Source organism: Malus sylvestris, chromosome 10 (assembly GCF_916048215.2).
Source record: "Malus sylvestris chromosome 10, drMalSylv7.2, whole genome shotgun sequence".
Lineage (NCBI taxonomy): Eukaryota > Viridiplantae > Streptophyta > Magnoliopsida > Rosales > Rosaceae > Malus > Malus sylvestris.
In genome coordinates this window covers 25,380,970-25,401,534 of record NC_062269.1, presented here as the reverse complement: position 1 = coordinate 25,401,534, position 20,565 = coordinate 25,380,970, and the positions used below count along the sequence as shown (strand labels likewise).

Genomic DNA, 20,565 nt, shown 5'->3' with positions numbered 1-20,565 from the left:
ATCTGTCACGTTCTTCATACATGTTGATGCACAAAACTCAACAAATAATGGGGAAAGAATAATAGTTTTATAGGTTTTACTAATCCAATAATTTCCATGGACTAATTGTCTTGCGGAATGGTTCTTACATTTTTAACACTTAATTAAACAAATTAAGAGCATGTGTCTCGTGTTCTCGTTGACCTAACCCCATCATCATCATCAACAATTAAAACATAATACTTTAGATGCCCTACTCATTTGTCAAACTAATTTTAATTGCCAATATTGAAAAATATAATAAAACAAGCAACTAAAACTATATCAATTGATATTCAAACATACACCAGAAAGCTGCACAAAATTCTTTTGATTTAAGTCCTTGGAATTCGTTGTAGACTTGTATGTAGTCAAGTTGGTTGAGCAGTATACTCCAAGTTCGAATCTATCTTTTATGTAGTTTAGATTCAATTAAAATAAACTAGTCCTTGGAGTTAATCTGAGTGGTAGAGAATGTGGACGTATGGACGAGGAGTTTTCCAAGTGCAATGGTTCTCACTCGACCAATGCCTAGGAGTGAATATTCTAATCCTTCTCTACGTTACTTTAAAAAGATCATGTAGTTAGTTCAAGTGGTTAGGATGATGGATCGATGAGTTAAAATTATGATGGATTTAGGGTTTTTTCCTCTGATATTACAAAAACATAAAGTGCTTTCGCTTAATTAATGGGAAAAGGGGGCGGGAAAGCCTTGAACCCGGATGATGAGGACCATAAGAGCGCTTGATTTCCACTATGGCATCAACCCTCCTGCAATTGTCTTATAAATGACAAGAATCTATATGTATCTCTGCATGAAAGTAGAAATGTATTCATATAATTAACAGCCAAGTACATGAGAAACCCTAAACCGAAAAAATCCAAAAACCTATTTCTGAAAAATATTCCTCCCTTTACATACATGTCCTCTCTCAACAAACAAATAACTGCTAATTACTCAACTAATCAAAATTAAATAACTAATAATGCCAAGAAAAGCCACCATTAATGTATGAGGAAGAGATACTAACATCATCCTCATCCAGTTTTGCATGGCATGTTTTGACATTGAAGAACAGTGACCTGCAAATTGGGCAGCGAAAATGGCTGCTCTCAATCCACCTCTCAATGCAATCCACGTGGAAAACATGCCCACATTTTCCCAATTGGCTCACCAAATCCTCCTCCCCAAAATCCACCAAGCAAACTGAACATGTCTCCTCCAAAACTTGTGCACACCTTTTGGTACCATGAGCTTGCAAGTCCTGGAACCTGGCCACTGAAAGACTCATACAGTCCTCCTCTTCCTGCTGCTGGAAATTAGTGAAAAAAATCACACCAGAAAATAATCTGGCCAAAAATTTCTTCATTTGGTGAAATGGGATCCAAAAACATGTGTAGAAAAAAATTGTTGCCATGCCCATGGACTGAGAAGCCATTAGACATATCATTTTCGAAGATTTCCAGAGCTTGAATCGAAGAAAAAAAAAGAAGGATCTTCAAGAAATTTCTAAAAACCCAAGTCTCAGAATTTGATATTTTGTGTTGTTTGTGTGCGAGGCTAATGAAATTTTAAAGTGAGATGTAAAGAACCATATGGAACTCATTATATAGGAACAAAGCTTTTGAGTGCTTTTTATTAGTATTATGAATTTTTATTTTATTATCATCAAACGGCGAAAGGTTCGACTATTGCTATATTTTAAGAGAAGTTTCGAATTCAAGACATATAAGTAAAAACCCAATACCCAGTTTATTAGAATATTAAACGCATGTGAGTGTTATATTTCCTTAGTTATGACTTTTTTAATTGTGTTATTTTATTTGGATATAAGTGTTTTATATAGGGATGTGTTATCCACATACCTCATTTTACTTCTCACACCCTTTGATAATTTATGGATCTTCTTCAATTCATCCGATCCGACGGCAAAAAATTTAAAAGGTGTGTGAGAAGTAAAATGGGGTGTGTGGATATCACATCCCTTTATATATATATATATATATATATATATATATATATATATATATATATATTGCAGGTCAAGTCAATAACTCCCTGCTTAATTTATCTGAATTTGTATTTTAAATTAGAGAAATATTGAGGAGACTCTTTCCATATCAACATTCTAAAATATTATGCTAAAAATATGAAGTGTCAGAAAGTTCATGAAGAGTCCCATTTTGAGAGAATCTCCTTAACGAGAGATATTTCAGTGTGACCAGTACACGGGATGGTAATCACGTGTTACTATACAAATGGTATGTGTTAAAAAGTTAATAACTTAAAAAATAAAAATTTTCACAACTTTTATAGAAACACATGAAGTATCATCTGTATTCTCATCACAATGCAAAATTTCTTCACCTTAACACTTATCTTCCGCAGAAGAGCAAGCACGTACCGACCCCCATCTTCGTAGCCTCTCTTCCGCGGAGGAGCAGGCCCGCGCCGACCCCCATCTTCGTAGTTTTTGATTTTTTTTGGTCGAACCTCATGGTGTTTGTTCAAATTATAAATATTGTTTTTTTTAATATAAATTTAAAATTTTATTACTTAAACAAGTACAACTTGTATCTGATTTTAATTATAAATTTTGCTTTTAAATATAAATTTAAAATTTTGCTACTTAAACAAGTACAACTCGTATCTGATTTTAATTATAATAGTAATTAGTATACACGTAAACATTGAATGAAACAATAAGTAATAGTTTTGTTTTGATTTGATTTATGGGTGGAATCTTGTTTAAAGCGTGAATAACGGCTTCCTTGTAATTTAGCGATAATTAATGTTCAATTAAGGATGCAAACGCAGGTTTATATGTTTTTTTTTATTCTTTCTATTTTATTAAATAAAATGACTTTAATCAGAGTAGTTTATCATTTGGAGTTGATCACTAATTATTTAGCTACTTTACCACTTCATAGACTTATTAAGAGCATATGATGGAGGCAATTGAGTAGACAAACTCATTTTGATAAGCTATGTAGAGAAAAACTAATTCCAATGGCATAGACAATTGAGATTACAAATTTTACCTATTCCTCCTAAGTAGGCAACGTTGCCTACCATGGTTAGGCAAATATAACCCCACATCTCTGTTTGTAGTAAAATATTCTATATGTGTAGGAAAATGACAAAATTAAAAGGTGAAACTGTAAAAGTAGATGTTATAGATGAAAAGAAAATAATAAAATATAATGTTGCCTACTTGGTTTGCCTAATAAGCCAACTACGACTAAACTACCTCAAAATTTTCTCCAAAAAAGATGCCATAATTGTTGTGACAGCTAAATCATTTGATTCATGCTTTGTAGTAGTCTTTTTTAAGCAATGGAGTCAATTTTATTATTTAATGTGAGCGGTTCATAATTCACCAATCCGCTACAACTTTTAACTATTTTAAATTACTTATTTCTTAAAAACTGTAGTAGTAGGGACCAATATATAATAAAATAATAATTTAACACACTCTTTGAAATGAAAGAAGTTTTGACATCAATTTCAAATTGCCACATCAGCCTTCCAAATAAAATTTTGACAATTCATATTTGACATCTTTATTAGAGATGCTCTTAGTGTGACAAATTTTTTTGATGAGGCAATTGAGTAGGTAACATACCACGTCAACCATTATAGAACACTTTTGATTACTTTATTTGCTTGTAAGTGAAATGTTTTAAGTTCGACTCTCCAAATGCGAATTTGAATCACATTATGAGGCTTATCTCACTCCCCCCCCTCTTTCTTTTAGCGTAAATAATATGGTTTGTTAAAATTGCTTATACCATTGATGATGCTCTAATAGACGAGCTTAGATTGATCATCCAATTACCCAAACAAATTACGCATAAATTCCAATATATGAAGCATTGTTTTATGTTGATACTTTTTTTTTGTTCAAAATTTTATTTTTTAGCGTTCAAATGTTTAAAGTTTAGGGTTTCAAATTTGTATAGCACAAAAGTATAAGTTGGTAAAAAAATATTACTTGCAATTTTTATTAGCAACAACCAAATAAACATTTGCAAATTTCAGCATAACTGAAATATCATCACATAGAACATAAGTTGGGGATGATATAATTGACGTATGTTCTCTTATCTGACTATAAATTTAATTCATTAATCAAATTGGTTGTTGTCTAAAAATGCGGCCTATGTTTCGAGCCTGACAAAATATGGTTCCAAAGAAAACATTACTCTATATAACTTATAAAGAGATATGAGGGAAATTTCGATAAGTCTGTCTGATTAAGCCAACTCTCACATTAGATAAATCCACTGTGTGAATATAGTAAAATATTCGATAAGTCTGTCTGATTAAACCCTAATTAATTGTTTTTAGTATTTTGGTCCACTAAAGGAATCTGATGATGCTCAAAGTCCAAGAAAGATCTGAATAGCTAGATCTCTTCTGGTTTTCCCATATCTGGTATTCAAAGTGGAGGCTAGCCATCTGTTTAAAGACCTAACATTAGCATAATAAACTCATATTATTTAAAACAGTACCTTAATACACACAAAACCAAAGCTCAAATGACTCCGTAATCAGCTCCGTAATCAACTTGTTTCCATGTTTAATTAAGGTTAGTCAATGATTATCTGCGCATGATTTATGCTACATGCGCTAACTATTATTCCGACTTCTAAATAACAACCGGTGTTGAATATAATATGTCAAGTTGCTGACTTGATTTCAATAAATGAGATTTACTGTGGAATCGAATTAAACAAAATGAAATGATACTGCTTCAATTTTTGTTCTATTAAATTGAAATTTCATTCATAATCCAATCGAGGGTGCATCGACATCATATTGAGTACATGGGCTTCTAGTTCTACCAACCCAATCCAAACAAGCTCTTGCACGAGAAACTACAAACTCGCGCATGAAACTTGTTGATATGAGATGGAGTGCTACCACATCAGTTGAAATTTCAAAAGTTGAGATACAAGTTGGTACCCTAACTCTAAGGACTAAGATTATGGATTTTTCCAACGAAAAGCTCATTGGTTAATATGGGGTTATATGAGACATGCTACATGTATCCCTACCCTTAATGGGACAGTTCCCCCTAGTCTTTATCCTTAGGTACGTATGACCACATACCACCACTACCTTAAAATACAACATTGGAAAGAAAGAAAGAAAGAAATACATAAATAAAAGCTGACCAAATCACGATGATCTTACGGAGCATGGAGAATGTCAAAATTTTACAGAGCCGAGGGGGGTTGACGTTCTTTCTCAGTCGGTGATGTTCTTTCTTCACAATTTGCTCTCACTTGGAATAAACAATAACCGACCAAGAGAGAAGACATCAACCCCCCGGGGCTTTTTGCCATACGCGGTTGCTTGTTTTGAGGGCTGTCCAATTGGCACACACACTACCACTCCCTCCCTCCACAAAGGTTTGGGTTGGCAACAAAATTTAATGCCGCCCAAAGAGTATAATTATGGCAACACAGTGTGAACAATGAATATTATACAAGCTTGGGAGCATTTTCAAGTACCACAAAAAAAAAAAAGAGAGAAACTTATCCACAATGGGGTATGTCAGTGAAAGTCACATACACACTGTTACGCTTACTTTCCCGCAGGATAACCTTATCCACAATGGGGTATGTCATGTTAACTTTTGCACATGATAGTACATAATTAATTAGGTATAGGCCACACTGACATCCCCGTTACGAAATTTCCTTAAGAATATTGATTAGCTCCATACATGTACAAAAATCAACTTATTGAAAGCACAAACAAACTATATTCCTTGGATTTTCAATCACTCAGTTTGATGTACAGCAAGATACATTTCCTTAAAAACAGACAACCTGCTGAAGGGTTTGCACCTGCAACCAAGAGCAGGAATTATCCAGAACTTGCACAATTCATGGTTAAGTACCGGGCTTCCTGACATAAGTTTTAACTGGCCGCAAAGGTAAAATCTTGCACTCAGATAACTAGGAAAAACAATGTATTGAAAAACCACAAGTAAATGAGAATCATTAGAACTTTGTATCTCTATCTATATGATCGAGCTTCCACAAATTTAAAAGAAATCTACCACCCTGTACCGTAGCAACTCTATCACAAACTAGAAAACTAGACCAATTTATAAGGATCACCTGTCAAAAGCTCTGTAGCCTTTACATAGGGGAACTATCTCCATCGATGTTTTCATCTAATCGTCTAGGCACCTATGCAGAACTGTGTCTGTCTTCACAATGCTTCAATAATAACGTAGCAAATTCAACAGGTCAGTTTTATGTTCACCTCTTCATAATATGGAGATCACAGCCATTCATAAAGATAGGTCAACTAGGAGTAGTACTAATTACACCATCACAACCTTAGTCACATCCTTAGCTTCACTACCTCCATGGATTATGGATTAATACAAAGTGAAACAAATCTTTTGAAGCCATCAATTTACCTAAGTCCTAACTTTAACCTAGAACTGAGGAACTACTATTTTTGCTGCTGCTGCTATTAATACTAACTAATTCAGAATAATTCCTACTAATTCTAAAACCACCAAATTACATCTACTGCCGTTTTATGATTAATATAAAGTCAAGTTGACCCCTCAAGCCACTAATAGACTTACTACTACTGTCACAATCTGTCTTCTCCTCAAGACCCTCTTTCCTTCACTGATACTACTCACATGTACTACCTCCATCACAATCTGTGAACACAAAACTAGCACCAGCATCTCCCCTCCTTAGCCTTTTAAACTATGTTTTCTTGAATGTGCCAATGAGCATTTTCGATTTTGTCGGAATGATTGACTCAGCAACACAACAGAGTAAAGGCAAACACAACATTAGCTATTACAATACATTCTTAAACAACTTTAGCTTGTTAAGTATCAATAAAAAAAACCACGACAGGAAGTAGCTATTATGTGAAGTTCTTAGCAAACTTGATCAAGAGCATAAATCAGGCAATCGAACTAAGCAAACTTGATCTAGGTTATAAACGGCGCAATCTAATTGAACTAAGAAAACTTGATCCAGGTCATAAATCCTAGTCTCCGCTAAAAGAGTAGTGTTTTAGTAATCAGAAGTGCCATGATATTTACATTGACAAATGTGAACTGTAAGAAAATATGATAAAAAAAGCTTAGGCTGAAAGATCCTGGAAAACCATATAAAGCACAAGGAATCGTGACCATTATTAATAGAGTGAATTTCCAAGGGTGACATTTATGTTCTTCCCATGCCGCCACTCATACAGTGGGGCAACACGCTTTTAACAAGGCCAATGAAACTCAATCTAAAATGATCAACAGCAGAACAGCAAAACTTACAATTTCTTATACTTCTGATAACCAAGAGAACTCAAAACACTCTCTGCGATTTATTCTTCCCAAAGATAGCTTCCCAAACCCTCGGCGAAAATGGTGCCTTTTTGTCCAAAAACTCTTTAACAGCCTTCTCATTAACCAAATACCCCTTCTGCTTCAACTTCCCAATAACACTCTCAGCTTCTTCCATATCCTTCTCCTTACAAACCATATCAATCAGCCCCACAAAAGTAGTTACATTGGGCGAGTGACCGGCTTCCAACATTTCGCTACAAAATTCAACAGCATCCTCCAACATATTAGCCCGATACAACCCCTGTATCAACACAGTGTAACTAAAAGCATTGGGAACAATCCCATTGCTCTGCATCTTCCTGAAAATTCTCTTAGCATCTTCAAGTTTCTGTGCTTTGCAAAACCCATCAACCACCGCAGTGTATATAACAACCTCAGGAATCGTGCCCTTTTCACGCATCGACCCGAAAAGCTTCATAGCCTCCTGGACCAGCCCGTCTTTGCAGAGCCCGTCAAGCATTGCCACGGCATTGGGAATGAGACCCGTCTCCTTCATCTTCTTGAATATCTGGTCCGCTTCTTCGGGCGGCTGTGGCGGCTCGGGAACTTCCTGAGGCTCCTCCCTCTTCGACTTGTCGAGACCCATCTTCAGCTTTTCGAGAAAGCTGCTGTCCTGCAATGGTGGAGAAGAAGGCCTCTCTCTTCTTTTCTCTGAAATGGGCGAGTTTTTGTTGAGAAACTGAAGATTGGAAGTTTGAGGATTTGATGGTCTTTGGCCTCTCAAGGGCCTATTGGGTATGGGCTCCGGCGGCTGTTGCTCCGGTGGTGCTTCCATTTCACCGCCACGATCGGCGGTGGTGCTAAAACGACGTAGCTTCGTCGACAAGCTCGTTGATTGGCGAAGAGGGTTAGAAATAGTGGACAAGATGTGCTTGGAAACCTGACCCTGAAACGATGGCATCGCCCCGAGAGATTCTGATCGATAAAGTTACGAGCTTTGAGTTTCTGATTAGGGTTTAAGGGAGAGCTTAGGGTTTTGGGGTTTCAATTCGAACCGAGTGAGGAGAAAGAGGACTCTGATTGTGGCATATTCGGCAAAGGATACATTGGTCATTTGAGAAGACAAGGAGGGCAAATACGGAATTCGGACTTAACTCCTGCTGAAATGGAGAGGGAGGTAAAACCAACAGATAAGGCATTGGCTTTCTCCTTTGTTGATTCCTCACTGCCACCGCCTACGAATTTTCGGCGGCTGCCGGAACAACCGCAAAGTCTCTCCCTTTTTTGCCGTTCTCTTTTGCTGCAACAGATTGAATCATAGGTATGTGACTCTCACTCTGTGTGTATGTTTATATATACATGTATGTATATATTTGCCTAATTCAGAATAGAAATAAGCAATTCTATGGTGGAGGGGGATTTGAACTCGAGTGCGAGAGGGCGGGTACACTGTCCTGGCCAACTGGCCTAACTGCGCATTTATAATCTGATAGTACTATTCTATGGCAGTGTTTAGGTTGTTAATTTTTATTTTATGACTGCCCATTTACTGATTTTGTTAATTTTCATCATGGCCATCTGCTGAATGCGGTTTATTTACGTTATAAACACGTATTATTACAAACACCTATAAAACAACCCATCAGACGGTGTATTAGACCAATCAGATGGTGTAGTATACTATTGAACTTGAAGAGGTGCTACAGCGGGCCACGACGATGGTATTTTCAGGTGTTCGTGTTAGTGTTAGTACTGTAGCCGGACCCACTATTGAATGTCGATGTTTACTTGTTACACCAGTAGGTTTCTGGGTTTATATGAACCTGTAAATGTAGCTTGGGCTTGATGTTTTCACACGTTCACTTTCAGGGGGATAATGGAAACCAGCACCACCCAAAATGGTGGTTCTAGTATCATGTGGTTCTTCAGGGATAAAGGTTTTGATGATAAGAGCATTCAGGATATGCTCAAAAAGTGCAAGCGTCTTGAGAACGCGCAAGCAGAAAGAGCCTCCGAGAATTGGGCTTATTTGAAGAGTATTGGCATTCAGGAGAGGAAGCTACCTTTTGTTGTCTCAAAGTGCCCCAAGATACTTACTTTGGCTCTCCACGAGAAGCTCATCCCTACAGTTGAGTGCCTCACCACGCTTGGTACTAAGCCCCGTGAAGTTGCGTCTGCCATTGCCAAATTCCCTCACATTCTGTCCCATAGCGTGGAAGAGAAGCTCTGTCCCCTTTTGGGATTCTTTGAGGCTCTGGGAATTCCTCAAAAGCAACTTGGCAAAATGATTTTGCTCAATCCAAGGCTCATCAGCTACAGCATTGAAGCAAAGCTTTCTGAAATCGTGAACTTTCTTGCTAATCTTGGCCTATCCAGAGAAGGAATGATTGGAAAAGTACTGGTAAAGAACCCGTTTATCATGGGTTATAGCGTTGACAAAAGACTGCGCCCTACGGCAGAGTTTTTGAAATCAGTAGGTCTCACAGAGCAGGGTCTTCAGACAGTGGTAATGAACTTTCCGGAAGTGTTGTGTAGAGATGTGGACAAGATTCTGAGACCCAATTTCGAATTTCTAAAGAGAAGTGGATTTGAAGATGGACAGATAGCGGCTTTGGTGTCTGGTTATCCACCCATTCTGATCAAGAGCATCCACAACTCTTTAGAACCGAGAATCAGGTACTTGGTAGAGGTTATGGGGAGACGAATTGATGAAGTCGCTGATTATCCTGACTTCTTCCGCCATGGTCTGAAGAAAAGAGTGGAGCGGCGACACAAACTTTTGAAACAGACGACAACTGATTGTAGCTTGAGTGAAATGCTGGACTGTAATCAAAAGAAGTTCATAACGAAGTTTGGTTTGGTTTGAAGAATAGGCTCAAGGTACTAGAGTTTCATTTTTCTATCCTTCGATAATCGTTATTCTTGTATTGTAGCTTAGTTTGGCATTGCAATTTCAATATATCAGGTGAATTGAACTTGTATATGGTTCAAGAATCTGGTGGTCATAGAATGACTTGGTCTTAAATACATTTCAATATATATGTCTTTCTTCTATCAAGTGCTATCTGTTAGAAGTTAGAAGTTAGAATATTGTTTCATTTCTTCGTTTAGGAACTGAAAGATGAAATATTAGGCCATAGTTTGATTTCTGCACGACTAATGAAACCGGTGCTCCTCAATTAACAACTATTTATGCAGCCTTGGCTGAAAATTACCTAATCTCAGGGGTATAACACAATTGATGAAATTAATTGAGAGAGTTTAGGTTCTGAACGAACAATTAATGCTGTAATTTTACTGATTTCAGGTAGAATCTTTAAAAAAATTCTTAGCACAATTAGCGTATTCTAAACAACGGACTTATGTAAAAAACCTCCAATCTTAAAGCAAGAGGAGACTATATACAGTAAGAAAACTCGCTATGGCTGGTTAACCCCGCCTTCCTAGGAGCTTAATAACTAGTCAGGGGAAGAGCTGAAGCCACTGCAATGCTATTATATTCAATGTTCTACTGTAACTTAGGAAGGCACGGTAATGCTAGAAAGAATGATGTTAGAAAGTGTAATCTCGATCTCAGTGCTGCTGTAGCAGTAGCCATGGAAGGCCACGTGAAAGCGGGCTTGAATGGAGGTACACTAGGGGCCGGCATGGTTCCTGTTCCAGATATGATCTGGCAAACCCGCCTGTATTTGAGGCCTCTCACTAGCAATCAGAGGTGAACATGTCAACCCGAGAAGTAGAAGCTAGTTGCTTCATCAAACACAATCATTTTTTAGCCTCTTATCTACGGCTTCTTTGACACGCCCTTCTGAATGCAACATCCACACCCAATCGACCAATGAATACTGCTGGTGTTCATGAACAATCTTGATTCCAGGACTTCTACTACACACAATTTCAAGCACCACTGCCCCAAAACCGAACACTTCAGACTGGAGTACCTTCCCTGTGTGAAAGCACTCTGGAGCAACATAAGCCCATGGTGCCCGGGACCAGCTAGTTTAGTTCAGCACATGAGTTCCTCTCTTGATCCAAGGCTTGGGCAAGGCCAAACTCCCAGGCGAGCATTGAAGTCTTTGTCAAGCAAGATGCTGCTGGCTTTAAGGTCGCAGTGCACTACTTTTTGATCGTACTCATTTTACAGGTAATGCAATGCTGACACACACCAGCTAGGATCTTGCTTCGGTGTTTCCAATTCAGTGTATTCTCTTCATAAACTTTGTGTACCTATTGATTGAGCTGCATTTACAACAAAAAATTTAGGAAAGGCAATTAAAACTTCAAAATTACGTACCTACTAATCGGACAAGCTGTTTGTGGTGAAGGTGGTGAATTATTGTGAGCTCAGCCATGAAATCGTCTTTGCCTTTGATGTTGTCCCGAGAAAATTTCTTGACAGTAGTTTCTGCAGAGGTGTTGGTATTTGCATGATCTTTATCATGCAGAGATCCTCTGTAAACATCCGCCTTGCCCCAGTCTCATGCTCTCATGGAAGTTATTGGTAGCCTCGTTGAGCTCCTTTTACTTGAACTCCCTAGGCATCCCTGGCAACTTCTTCAGTGTCCCGAGCACATTGGACTCCTCGTTCCTGGTTCTTTTCCTTTTGTTCGCATACCCAAATCCCACCCAAACTGCAGAGAATAGTAGCAAAACCATTATTGGGACACCAACCCCGACAGCATCTTCAACCAGGTCAAATCTTTTTTAGGGTGCATTTCCTCCACCTTCAGGTCCCATTTCAAAACGCAGTTCAGCTGAAGTGCTGAGCTGCCTGTGGAACCAGCAAATCCGAAGCAGGACGCCTTTTTCAGGTACTGCCTCAAGTTTATTGTCTCCTTCAAAAGTGGTGTCTCAGGCTTCTTTGGCTGGTTAGTTTGAGAGTGTATAGCCATGTACACTTCGAGGACTTTGGACCTACCGTTGTATTCTACCCGCACGCTGTAGTTGGTGGGTATCTCCGGTGATATCTCAATGCCTAAAGGCTTGAGAGAAACAGTCTTGTTTGATCGTACAGAATTGATGTTGAGTCCAATGTGGTTGTCAACAGGATCGAAATCTTGCTTCTCCGTGTCAAATTCAACAGCAACAAAGTGGCCTGTGGCTTGACAATCGGTGCTGGAATTCGCGAGGCCTAGCCACTGCCCCTGACTTTGTCCACGTACATGAATATCCAAACCTATAAGAAAAGCTAACCCCTCACGAGCGTCCCACTCTTTGTCGCAGTAGATGATGATGAGGAAAGTTGAGTTGAAGGAGGCAACAACATCATCATCGTTGTAGATGTCAGAAAGCCATAGTCTGTATTCGGTAAGTTCTATGGTACATGATCCGACAGACTTGTTTTGGTATCGTTGTCGGTGTCTGGGGTTAACTGAAGCGCCCTACCATCAATGGAAGAATGTGGTGTAAAGTAGAAGGTAGTTTGGTCATTGCAGAAGGCCTCAAGGAATTTCACTAGGAGGTTTAAAATTCCGAATTAAGGGAAATTTGGCATTCATTGCGGAACGAACAAGCCAGTTCTTCTATATTTCACAATGTTAAGCAAGCAAGATTAGACTTGTAATTAAGTGATTAAGAATATCAATTCCTCCATTCGAGGCTCTGTGTTTGATTTATGCTCCCCTATTATCACTTGAACGTAGGAGTTCTTTTTCTGTTATCTATAAAGGAAAAGATGCACCATTGGTAATAGAGTGAAATCATCTTTTCCTTTCAACCTCCTTTTTTTAGTTCCGAAAATTAATATATTGGATTAAGAAAAGACAATCCACAAACCTGGAATTAGTCAAGTTAGTTAAAGCCGTGTGCTTTTTTACACCTAAGTTTAAATATCTCTCTTAATTCAAATAAATTTAGCGTAAAATATTGCTTGTACAAAAAAAAGACACAATCCATATTTTTTTCACAAATATAACGAAGTATGCAGATTTGGAGGACACGTAGTCCCAATCATTCACACAGTACTTGGAATTCACATGAAACAAAGTAACAAATACAACACAATAACATGAAGAAACAGAAATACCAAACATGTCGTTGTTTTCAATTTTCTGCACTCTCTACTTGGATATGAAACCGCCAACAGCGGCCCCTATCAGAGCGGTAGGATCTCCTAGTATGGCAGAGACAATGATGCGAACAGCGCCACCAGCTATCTCGCAACACTTTCTGACCTTCTCGCCTCTCCCTCCGCCATGGTGGTTTTTCAGCGTCCCCTTAAGGCTCGGGATCCTAGTCTGCATTTCCCTAACCTTGTTCTTGTCCACATTCAGATACATGGCTTGCCAGCTCTCCACAAGCAACTCCTTCACACATGACACATGAAGATTATACGTCTTGCATTCCGACCTATAACACCAACCACGCCCCTTGCCTCCACACCGATGACAAGCGCTCGATAACTTGAGGTACAAGTAAAAGTTGCGCTCTCCGTCATCCAGGACTTGTGGTAGGTTGGCACAACAGGGGTGCAGATCAAAACCGCACTTCCTGCAGTGGTACACAAACCCTACAACATCCTTCCTACACGCATCACACACTCTCCTCACAGCGCCCGGCGGGCTGTAAAGAAACTGAAACTGACATTTGTCGTAGAAGGGGTGGGTGATGGTTGGAGGAGCCACAGCACATGCCTTGTGCAAATCAAACTCACATTGCTGGCACTTGTATTTGAGGCCAATTCCGGCTTCTTTGCACCCGTCGCAGTAGAACGGGACCTCGGTGTATTCGATCTTGAGCCTGTGTTTTAGGTGGATGGGATGAGAGATTTCCTTGTCAATCTTCATGGTTTTTTTCCCTCAAAGTTTTCTTGGGTAAATCTCAAGTTTCTGAGTTAGGGATGCTTATATGGAGATTAAAAAGTGAGTTTCAACAGACCCGTGGCTAAGGTAAAGATTCTTTGCTTAAATTTCAGAAGTGGAGAATAACAAATTGGTCACCTTGATCAAATAATTAGGTGAGGAGAGTTGGAACTTAAGGAGAGGAATCAAAGAAAGCATTCCCTTTGGAATCTGATTCTGTGGATGGATGCTGTTTTTTGGCTATTGCCTGACATATGGGATTAAGCTTAGCATTCCTAGTATTGGAGGTTATTGACTTAAAACCCTAAAAATATTACTAGAAGAACACTCTTCGGCTCCTCCCATGTAAAGAATCATTCCTCCTTATTTGCAAATCACAGTCTAACACGTGTCCAAAAGTAACTTGTTAACTTAAAATGACAAGAACCAGGGTTTATGCACACATGTCAAACAATGATTATTCTATAGGCGGATTCACTTGTATCTCTACACATACCCACTTATGTGATTAGGATTAGCATTCCTACCATAGAAGGATATTATAAGAACATTGTTCGGCTCCTTTTTCGCAATGAGTCATTCTTTATTCACAAACTACAATTTGGTACATATGCGAAAGCAGCTCATTCATTAAAACAATAAAAAGAAAAGTTCATGCACACCTATCAAACGATGATGTGCTATTATTTTTGTTAACAAACAATTTGGTGAGTTTAAGATTTAAAATGGTGTTTAATGAAGAATCAAAAACTTGTAAATGGTTTTTCACTTGAGGTATAATTCTAGAGTATCAAGGAAGGAATGCTCTTTTTTCGTCAGAGACTAAAATTCATCTCAACTCCCCCAACAGGTGGAAATTAATGTTTGGATTATTATTCTCTCTGTATCTCTTTGATAAATAAAGGAATTCAAAGCTTGTGAAAGCAGCAGCATGGATTTATTTGGAAGCTTCTTTATTTTTTTATAAAGACAAAGCTAAAAAAAGCACGTGTGATGGTTTTCTGCCAGGTGGCATGATCACGGATTTCCAAATTTATAGTTATTGTGAGATCTTTGAATAGTTGAAGCTGCCAAGTGTTGGATTGCATCTGTTTTTTGTAAAGTATTATTCCACGCTTCCTCTTCAAATCGAAGTTTTTGACTAGAAGACTGTTCCTTGTTACTTGTAACAGGAAAAGTTGTGAATCGGGAAAAGGTAAGGAATGGATATGTATCAGTTAATCTTCTTATTCAAATTCTTGATTTTCAATCATTAAATTACGAATTGTAATATGAGACTCACATAATTTTTTAATTCGAAAATATGTTAACAAACGAAAAGATAGTTATAAATCGAAACCATCTAATAATTCATTACAGGTTAGTATACATGCCATAATTTCAAATAAATTTCTCAGGCTTGAAGATTAACTAGGAAGTAATCGTGTCAAGGGTTGCCACTTTCCAACTAAAGGCAGTGCTGCACGGAAATTCTTCTTGTTTTACCTTTCACTTTCATTATTTGATTCCATATTCTCATTTTTCATTTTTCTTTTTCTTTATTTTGTAAAACCCTGTCGATTGTGGAAGATTTAAGAGGGATTTTCTATTTACTTGGGGGAATTAAATTAATTAATCGAAAAAACAGTGACAGTGTAAAAAAGAAAATGAAATTGTCAAAAATGACCTATTTTCTCAATCTCATGATTGAAATAGGATTTTTCAAATATGGACAAAGGATGCACACGCCATACACAACAATATGACATAAACATAATTTTCTTAAAACCTACAATTGCCAAATTACACTCCCATATAAATGGGTTACCCATAAATTCCAGTCCTTGTTTCTTGTTTTGTAGAGAGAGAAATAGAGAGGAGAGAGAGAAACAGGACTGACAAAATCTGATCCCAATGGGTGCAAAATCTTAAGGGAAATGGGTTGTCGGTTTCTTGGTTTGACACCATGGCGTTAGAAGTTTGAGTTCTAGTCCAAGTAGTTTACTTGAAACGCTCTTCAATTGTTTAACTAGAACTCTCTTTAATTGTCCGGCAACAATCCAAGTAGTTTCTAGTCGAGCTTCAATGTTTGACTAGAACTCAAACGCTCTTCAATTGTTCCCCAGCCTCCTCTTCTTTGCCATCTTCAATGGTGCCCTCTCTCTCTCTCATATTATTTTTTCTTAGCCCTTGTCCTATTGATGTAATGGGTCATTTTCTAGAATTTGAGTGTCGCAACAAAGATCAGAGCTTTCAATTTTTTAATTTGGGATTTTTGTTTCTACTGTGAGAAATTAGGGTTCTTGATGCAATATTTGGGACGTGTATCGGTTTTGTTGTGGACATGTATCGTGCAATTAACAACAATGGGCGATATGTGGGGGCCTAGATTCTGGAAATCCCTTAAAGATATGTAGTTTACAAATCTTTGACCTAAACCTAGATTCTGGAAAAGCCATTAAAAATCATCTCTTTCCAGTGACTTGCACACTACATGCACACAACATGCACACGTCATACACATGATATGCTCGTATATCTGAGCTAAGCCAAAAACTCAAAGTTCATTGCTCAATCTTCGAAATCAGAAAAATGATGTCATCACCTGTGAGTTTTTACATTTTATATGTGGGTATTTTCGTCATTTCGCTATTGTGCATGGTGTGCATGACTTGTAGATGGCCGGTTTGTCCTATTTCAGTCTTAAGATTAATAAAATGGATCATTTTTGACAATTTCCCAAAAGAAAAAAGGACTTCAAACTGCATGCATGAGAAGTCAAATGGTTCTGAAATGGGGATTAATAATTATTCAAAATCACAATAAAGCATGAATTTGTCATAAATAAGTAACTAATAAAACTATCACAAATGACTAAAGACGGCTAAGACCTAATGTTATAGCTTCCCAGCCAATACATGAGAGAACGCTAACTCGTGGCTAAGATAGCATTCACTCTTCAGATTTAGCCTTGCACTTTGAACCTTCACTAAAAGCTTCAACTTTTGCTCTTTCATATCTCATAGAACAGCAAGCATATTTGCTCGATAAACTTCACACTGTTGGTTGGTGTTCTCCAGCAGATAGTTTGCGGATTTTCTTTTAATGAGTATAGATGAAAATCATAAGTAAACAGAAATAATGGTGTAGTACCATGGTCATACTAAAAACACAAGCTAGGGAGCAAAAAATAATCCCAAAAATATAGAAGGCGACATGTGGACTTTTTTTTTAAGAAGACAAGAATGCACTCATTAAATGGGCAGACCCACAAATATTCCCACGCATAGTCCATTATCCTTAGAAGGTTGAGCAGCTGACTACGACATCACCAAGCTCCTCTCCTCGTGGCAAAGAGGAAAAGACAAAGGCATAAAAGATATGATCAATTACTAAATCTTAACTCTAATACATTCCTGGTTGAAGATCAACTCAGACAAATAAGAATCCTTATTACAATCAATCAAGGATACTTCCATCGTCATCTCAAGATATTATCTCATAATTAATATCTTTGGGATTATTTTTTTTCCTCAGCTATCCTAAGGATAAAACACCTTGGCCTTTTAAGAAGTCGCCATGTGTAAGGCAAAACCTTAACCCAATGGCTGGCCACCTCCTTATAAATACCCCATCTGCACCAATTAATGATAAGCTTTTGCTACGCAATTAAGCTTTAAACACTCACTCTTTTCAGAGAAACTGACTTAAGCATCGAAAATCCATTAGCCAAACCCCACGTACTTCGTGGGCCCATGAGGCTTTGGCCTTGTTCAAAGGTGTTTATTTGTTTTGGAGGTATAATTTCGTCCAGACTGAAGACATCAAAAAATTTGCTACCACAAATTGGTGCTTTCATTGAAAGCTAATTTAATATTCTCGAAAAAGGCTTTCGCATTCATTTTTGAAATTTTCTGTTACGTTGAATTTCTCACATGTAGTGTCATTGAATTTTTCTTAGAAAAGTTCCTCGATCACCATGATTTGGCGCCACGAAGCCACTTTTCATTGCTCAATGCGAAGGCAAGATAAGCCATACCGTTGCAAAGCACCACCACTAGGCAACAACCCAAGGTGTTGCCTACTAGTCCTTGCAAGGATAAGGAACAGCAAGCCAGGGCAAAAGGCCCAGCCCACTGCAGCTGCTATCAGCCAAGCAGCCTAGGAGGCCTAGACCCAAGTAGCGTAGCAGGCATCCCACGCACAAGCCCAACGTTTTCTAGCCCAAGGCCAGGCAAGCCAACCCAACTCAGCTCCACGACCCGAGCCCAGTCCCTAGTTACCAAACCGTTTCACGACCCTTACGCCCCATGCGGTCTCATCTACCCAGACCGGTTTACCCAAACCGGTCATTAGTCATCAAACCAGCTCTAGCTCACATCAGATTGGCCCAACCGACGACTAAACCGGAGGTATTTTCGCCTCTTTTCTGCAGCCTGCACGTTTACCTATTGGGGCCCAAAATTTTGCACCTAGTATAAACTACAATTCCACCTCTCATGTAAATGCCTATCAACTAAGCTCTTACATCCCAAATGACGATCAATACCTATCATGGTAGGTCGTAGATTTGACGAACGCCCTCGCGCAACAAACAACCTTGCTGAGTCAACTCTTGTCTAGGCCTTAAAAAAAAAACTTCTTTTCCTACCTTAGCATGCAGAGGACCATGCACCCAACTTAGTCTACGAGCCAGTGTACACTCATGGTTGCAACTACACTCCAACGAGCATTCCTGTTGATCTTCATGAGACGGCCCAAGCAAAGATCTTCGATCCAAATCTTCACATATACTCCTTTTTAGATGATGAACTACACCCCAATTCTGACTTTGGTTTTCATATCACGGATCTTGGTTCGCACTTTATGGCATTTTCAATATAAAATTTATCCAATCTCGTAAAAGATTGTTCATGGAACTACTATTGAGATTCTTTAGACCATATTTCCTAGTATCATCCCAATGTTCATTGTTATACCATCATTTGCCACAATGTTTCCATTTATCAATCAATCGCATCATAATCTAGTTTGAATTTCTCCTGACCCGACTACAAAAAATTGAATCAAAGCGACCTTCAAGAATTCATATATAGGCAGCAAAGGTGGAAGGGATCTTTTCTCTACAACCCAAAAAAATGGAGAGACATAGCCAACATGAACAGGTTATCATCACAGATGAGATCGAGTAGTCATGCCACATCGGAAGTTTAACGTGCCATATTTCACCCTTTTTAAGGGATATGAAGATCTGGATAGGCACCTAAAGCACTAGCAACACAATGATCTTTTATAGGAACAACGATGCCTTCATGTGCAAAAAAATTTCCACTACTTTGTAGGGCGATGTGCAAGATTGGTTTCACACTTTTTCGTCACTGTCCATCTGGAGCTTTAACAAACTTTCCTTGGTTTTCACTAAGGAATATTCATCCTGCCGCTCAATCAGGAAGAAGTCTGACCACCAGATGTTTCACAAGCACGTGAAGAGGTTCAAGGCGGAGAAAGCTAAGATTATTGGATGTGACAACTTAATTACCAATGTAACATTCAGAAAGAGACTCCCATCAGATCACCCTTTGTTCGGAGAATTGATCATGAGAAAAGACTTGACCCTAACAAACTTTTAGGATTTGGTAGAAAACACTCATTCTGGGATAAAGCCAAGTTAGCCAAAAAAGTACCTAAGCAACCTCAAAAAGACTCAAAGGCAGGACGAGAAGCAATCCAACACCAGAAGTTGTACCTACCCGTCCCTGAATTTACTATTTTAATCCTTAATGTGAAAATGACCACAATACCCCTAATGAGTATATGTTGACTGTTGTCGACTTAGTGGTTGAGGCACATGTGATATATTTATATAGTATATTATTATAGTACTCGTCATTACAAACATGTGGGTGCAAGCAGGACGAGATTTGAACTTAAAATGAAGTTTTTATGGGACTTTGAATTCAATGGCATTTTCATAAATTTTCTCCGTTTTCTAGAGAAGTCTATTGGCTTGAGGCAGTGGGTACTAAAGGGAGATTTTTTCTCTCCTCCCTTGCTATTTTGGAATCATCTTTTATCTCTCGGTTTTCTCCTCCTGATTACATACACAAAATGGTCATTTCAAAATCATCGATGAATTTAGTTTCTAAAATCACCATCGTTTTCCTCTCATCGCCACGAGTTCAATGGTGGTCTCTGTTTCCTAAAATTCGAACAACGGATGTCGTTTCATGGAGCTCAGTAGCGAGGCATTTTTCCCAGGGAGATTCCTATCAAATTTGACTGAGGTAAGACCTAAAACTATTGTCTTAGTATTCGTCTTGTCTAGTAAATGAATTTTCACATATAGATTGCATGATTTGGTTGAGATTTAAGCGAGAACAAAGCTAGGATTTAATATTCTTTGTATTCGTCTTTGAACTTTCCTGCAAAGATGT

At 38.3% G+C, this 20,565-nt stretch overlaps 5 protein-coding genes across 5 annotated transcripts; 1 reads left to right on the top strand and 4 right to left on the bottom strand.

The window, feature by feature from the left end:
• Positions 1-747: 747 nt before the first annotated feature.
• Positions 748-1,564, bottom strand: LOC126585452 (RING-H2 finger protein ATL18-like). The gene is made up of 2 exons (XM_050249900.1): positions 1,050-1,564; positions 748-829 (listed from the first exon to the last, which is right to left on the bottom strand). The coding sequence occupies exons 1-2, from the start codon at positions 1,467-1,469 to the stop codon at positions 818-820; spliced, it is 432 nt and encodes a 143-aa protein (XP_050105857.1). The 5' UTR covers positions 1,470-1,564; the 3' UTR covers positions 748-817.
• Positions 1,565-7,181: 5,617 nt separating this feature from the next.
• On the bottom strand, positions 7,182-8,458 carry LOC126585447 (pentatricopeptide repeat-containing protein At4g38150-like). Its single transcript, XM_050249889.1, has one exon. The coding sequence runs from the start codon at positions 8,311-8,313 to the stop codon at positions 7,372-7,374; it is 942 nt and encodes a 313-aa protein (XP_050105846.1). The 5' UTR covers positions 8,314-8,458; the 3' UTR covers positions 7,182-7,371.
• Positions 8,459-8,514: 56 nt separating this feature from the next.
• Positions 8,515-10,410, top strand: LOC126585446 (transcription termination factor MTERF6, chloroplastic/mitochondrial). The gene is made up of 2 exons (XM_050249888.1): positions 8,515-8,673; positions 9,222-10,410. The coding sequence occupies exon 2, from the start codon at positions 9,229-9,231 to the stop codon at positions 10,216-10,218; it is 990 nt and encodes a 329-aa protein (XP_050105845.1). The 5' UTR covers positions 8,515-8,673; positions 9,222-9,228; the 3' UTR covers positions 10,219-10,410.
• Positions 10,411-11,347: 937 nt separating this feature from the next.
• Positions 11,348-13,384, bottom strand: LOC126584361 (probable L-type lectin-domain containing receptor kinase S.5). The gene is made up of 2 exons (XM_050248766.1): positions 13,259-13,384; positions 11,348-12,733 (listed from the first exon to the last, which is right to left on the bottom strand). Exons 1-2 carry the CDS (start codon positions 13,382-13,384, stop codon positions 12,008-12,010), a joined length of 852 nt encoding a protein of 283 aa, XP_050104723.1. The 3' UTR covers positions 11,348-12,007.
• On the bottom strand, positions 13,228-14,279 carry LOC126585448 (uncharacterized). The gene has a single exon (XM_050249890.1). It carries the CDS (start codon positions 14,135-14,137, stop codon positions 13,412-13,414), a length of 726 nt encoding a protein of 241 aa, XP_050105847.1. The 5' UTR covers positions 14,138-14,279; the 3' UTR covers positions 13,228-13,411.
• Positions 14,280-20,565: the final 6,286 nt, after the last annotated feature.